We start from the raw sequence: 3769 nt of genomic DNA on the forward strand, positions 1-3769 counted from the left end.
TGCGGCCCTCGCACATGCACCGACCGCCCACGTTTCTCAGCCGACCGCCCATGTTTTATAGCTTACGACTGCACAGAATCACATACCGTATTGTGTGTGTTTGCAGCGCACGTGCCTTGATTTCGCGGCTGGACACTCCCAACGGCCGCCCCAACCGCGCAAGTTGCGCACGGCTGCCCGCGCCAGCGGCGCGGCCATTTTGCTCGCGCCTGCTAGGGGTGACGAGGACGGAGCGCTGGACAGAGCTGTATTTGTGGGCTGTGTGAGTGGTTTGTTTGACACTCCGCACACGTTTCATGCTTTTGTTCTTCGAATCACCAGAAAAGGGTTGATTTTGAGCTTGTGTCAGGGGTGCTTGCATGTTGACGTTGACGTTGACGGCGGCTCATTCATCAGGTGGCGTTGGCTTGCGTGTTACCCGACACGACCAGCGGTGTCGCGCCCCACCGACGAACAGCGCAGGCACGTCCCCCGGCGGCCCGGCTATCTCAGGCCGTGCGCTGTCCGCAATACGAAGGTGTCTTCGCTCCTCTCCACACGTCCATTGCGGCGGTCCATGGCGCGGATGCGCGCGCAGGACTCGCTGCGCCCGTCACACAGCACCCACGTCTGGGTTGGCAGGGGAGGGGTTGCCTCGGTTGATTTCAAATCTGCCGAATTCCTAAGTTCCCCCACAGCGTGCCATGCCGAACAGCTTTTCAAGCAGGATGTGCTGTGCGGCTGCTTGCACGTAACCCTGCCGTGCACCCAGTCGCGCCAGCCAGGTGCGCGCTGCGTCTCTGCAGCTGCCGCGCATTAGTCAAGGCGCTCTTTGCGCCAGCGGCAGGGTTTTCGAACTGCACGGGTTCTGCAAGGTCACATACGCCATTACAAAATCCGAAAAAGCGTCTGATGCCAAAGCTGGCGTGAAACATCAAACCACGAACCGAGAATCTCCCGCGCCAGTCCGACGTCCACCCAGCGTCCGCGTTGTTGCGCAGCTCGCCTGCTTGCAGTCATGGCCACAATAGCCTCAGGTACGCATCGAGTGCCATGCAAGCGTGCCTTGGCGGGCAGCGCTGCAACACACAGCGCGTGCGCACACCCGGCGAGGGACCAACACTCACCCACTACTACCACCGACGCGTTCGACCCGTGCCGTGCCGCCTATCGTGCAGGCCTGCGGCGTCTGAAGGTAGCCACTCCTTCTGCACTGCCTTGTGCGCGCCCACTGCCACCCACGGCGCGTTCCGCGGCGCGGCGCCGGCCGCTGCCGCCACGTGCGGCGCCGGGCGCCTTTTGGGACGGCGGCGCCGGCGGCGGCGGCACTGAGAGCACCCTCGGCTGGCCCAGCGAGTGGGCCGCCGCCGGCGCCGGCGCCGGCGCCGCCCGCGAACCAGCGCGCCCAGCAAACGGCGCCGCCGCCGCCGCAGCGGATGCCGCCGCGGGCATGGCGGGCGCCGCCGGCATGCAGGCATCGGGCACCGCCACCGCCGCCGCCGGCGGCCACGCCGACTTTGAGAGCTTTGAGGAGGCGACGTGGGGCTGGCTCCACTGGGTGGACTCCGCCGCAGATGAGGCGCTCCTCTCCGACGGCTTCTGATGGCGGTGCGTCGCGTCGCCCCCGGCCGTCCATTGCTGCGAGATCTGGCGAGTCCCCCAGCTCGGGACACAACAGCCGTCGGCCGGGGTTCTGGGGCCGGCGGCAGGAAGAGGACTCTACTTAGGATATCGTCATGTTGTCCGTCAATAACCAGGAACCCCGCTTTTTGTGTATCCCATCACCACTTCCCCCCAGCCCATGCCCGCGCAAGGGTGTGTGCAGTACGCCGCCCTCCACCCCCCACCCCCGCCCTCAACCAATCTCGACGCCTTGCGCCGCCCCGGCTGCCCTGTACATTGCAACATACACCGCCCATACGCGTGTTACGGCACAGCCTTGCTCCTGCAGCCTCAGGCTTCAATCCCCACATATTTGATTGAAACCGCACCGCGGCAGCCCAACACACGCTCCTCACGCCCGTGCTTATGCACGCAACTGCAGCGCCCCCGCGCCCCCGCGCGCACGCGTACGTGTGCAGCTGCCTCGCCCCGTATCTTGTAACACCAATCACGCACTTTCGTCGCATGCAGGCTTGCTGGCATGCCGATATGGTTTCAGATCGATTTAAAACGGTCCAAAACCCAGGCCCAGCCATTTGAACCAGTGGGATCTGGTTTGATATTTGTACTCTTCTGCAACGAATGAGGAATGATGATGATGATAATGCAGTCTTCACCAGAAGTGCCGGCTGGGGCTTGAGCCCAGCTTGCGCAAGCCGGCAGAAAAAAGATTGGGTCAAACACAGGGACCCAGCAGGAGGCTGGTGCCTGTGTTGGTAATCAGTGCAACCGCCCATTTCCGTCCAATGCGCCCGGTCGTGGCGGCATGGGGCCAAGTGCAGGCACGTCGACACAAGTCAATCTGGGGTATGTGAAGGCGCTTCAGGCGCGGCCTGCCGGCGCGGCAGCCGCGCGCCTGCGGGGCAAGGCGTGCCGAGGGCCGCCCCTGCGGCCCGCGCCAGCGCTGCCCTCCGCCCGTCGTCACCGCCGCGGCGGCGCGGGCACGGGCTGCGCCGGCACGCCGGCGCCCGCGTCGGCGTCCGCCGCGCCGGGGCCGCCTAGGCAGCCGCCGAAGTTGAGCCAGCCGCCGCCGAGCGGCGCGCGCCGCTGCCGCTCGCGCGCCAGCTGGTCGCGCAGAGACTCTTCAGAAGCTGCCAGGCTCCTGGCCCGCGCCTCCGCCTGAGGGTGTGATCGATGGTTATACATTGTTATGTATAAGTATGGTGGATTTGTTCAATGTGTCATCCAACCCTATCAGCTGGGGCCGGGGTGACAGCTACGCGCGTGCACTGCGTTGGGGGGTGCGTCATGCATCTGCAAGCAATGCTGAAGCACAGCTCGCCCGTGCAGGCCAGTGTTGCTGACAGCTCGCCACTCTTGACCCCGTTGATCAACACAACCCGCTCATCCGCATGCGCGCGCGCACGCGCTCACACACACACACACACACACACACACACACACACACACACACACACACACACACACACACACAAGCAACGACCACACACATACATACGCAAGCTCCGACGTCACACATACACACGCGAGCCCCGGCCACACACATAGAGCCACCCGCAACCCCCCACCTGCGCCGCCCGCGCCTCGTACTCCCGCACCCTCCCCGCCGCCTCCCGCGCCGCCGCCGCCGCCTCCGCGCGCTCCTCAGCCAGCCGCGCCGCCGCCGCGGCCGCCTCCCGCGACAGCCACTCGCTCGTGGCGTGCGCGTACTGCCGCTGCAAAAAGGCAACCAGGCGGGGCCATTTGGTGGGGCCGGTGGCTTTCTCGGTGTATTCCGCTATAGCCTGGTCGAACTCCGCCAAGACCTGGAGCGCGGGATTTGCAAAAAATAGATGATGCATTTGTAAGGTAAACTCAATTTACTCTTGTCCATTCTTGGATGCTAATGTGTATGGGTTTCATGGAGAGGCTGGATTGCGCTGCATGACTGTTGATGAGACGGTTGTCAACCGCTCCATTAGTGCGGCGGCTCGGACGCCGCCCTCCGTTGCCTCCCAAAGCTTCAGCCGCACGCGCGGCGCGTCCGCAGGAGCGCACGTGGATACCCAAAAGCGTATCCAGGCGGCCACGCTCCCAGTCAGGTGCGGCCGGCCCCTCGCCGCCGCCAAGCAGACGCCCCCAATCTGCACGCCTCCCTGGGTCCCCCCCCAGGCGAGCCCCGCCGCAC

At 65.0% G+C, this 3769-nt stretch overlaps 2 protein-coding genes across 2 annotated transcripts; one reads left to right on the plus strand and one right to left on the minus strand.

Moving 5' to 3' along the window:
* Window positions 1-997: 997 nt before the first annotated feature.
* MNEG_12276 (hypothetical protein) lies at window positions 998-1582 on the plus strand (the record flags this gene model as incomplete). The annotated part of the gene is made up of 2 exons (XM_014039251.1): window positions 998-1016; window positions 1413-1582. The coding sequence occupies 2 exons, from the start codon at window positions 998-1000 to the stop codon at window positions 1580-1582; spliced, it is 189 nt and encodes a 62-aa protein (XP_013894705.1).
* Window positions 1583-2562: 980 nt separating this feature from the next.
* Window positions 2563-3443, minus strand: MNEG_12277 (hypothetical protein; the record flags this gene model as incomplete). Its single annotated transcript, XM_014039252.1, has 2 exons — window positions 2563-2760; window positions 3171-3443. 2 exons carry the CDS (start codon window positions 3441-3443, stop codon window positions 2563-2565), a joined length of 471 nt encoding a protein of 156 aa, XP_013894706.1.
* Between the last annotated feature and the right edge of the window lie 326 nt (window positions 3444-3769).

The sequence above is a fragment of the Monoraphidium neglectum genome (assembly GCF_000611645.1).
Source record: "Monoraphidium neglectum strain SAG 48.87 unplaced genomic scaffold scaffold03160, whole genome shotgun sequence".
Taxonomy (NCBI): Eukaryota; Viridiplantae; Chlorophyta; class Chlorophyceae; order Sphaeropleales; family Selenastraceae; genus Monoraphidium; species Monoraphidium neglectum.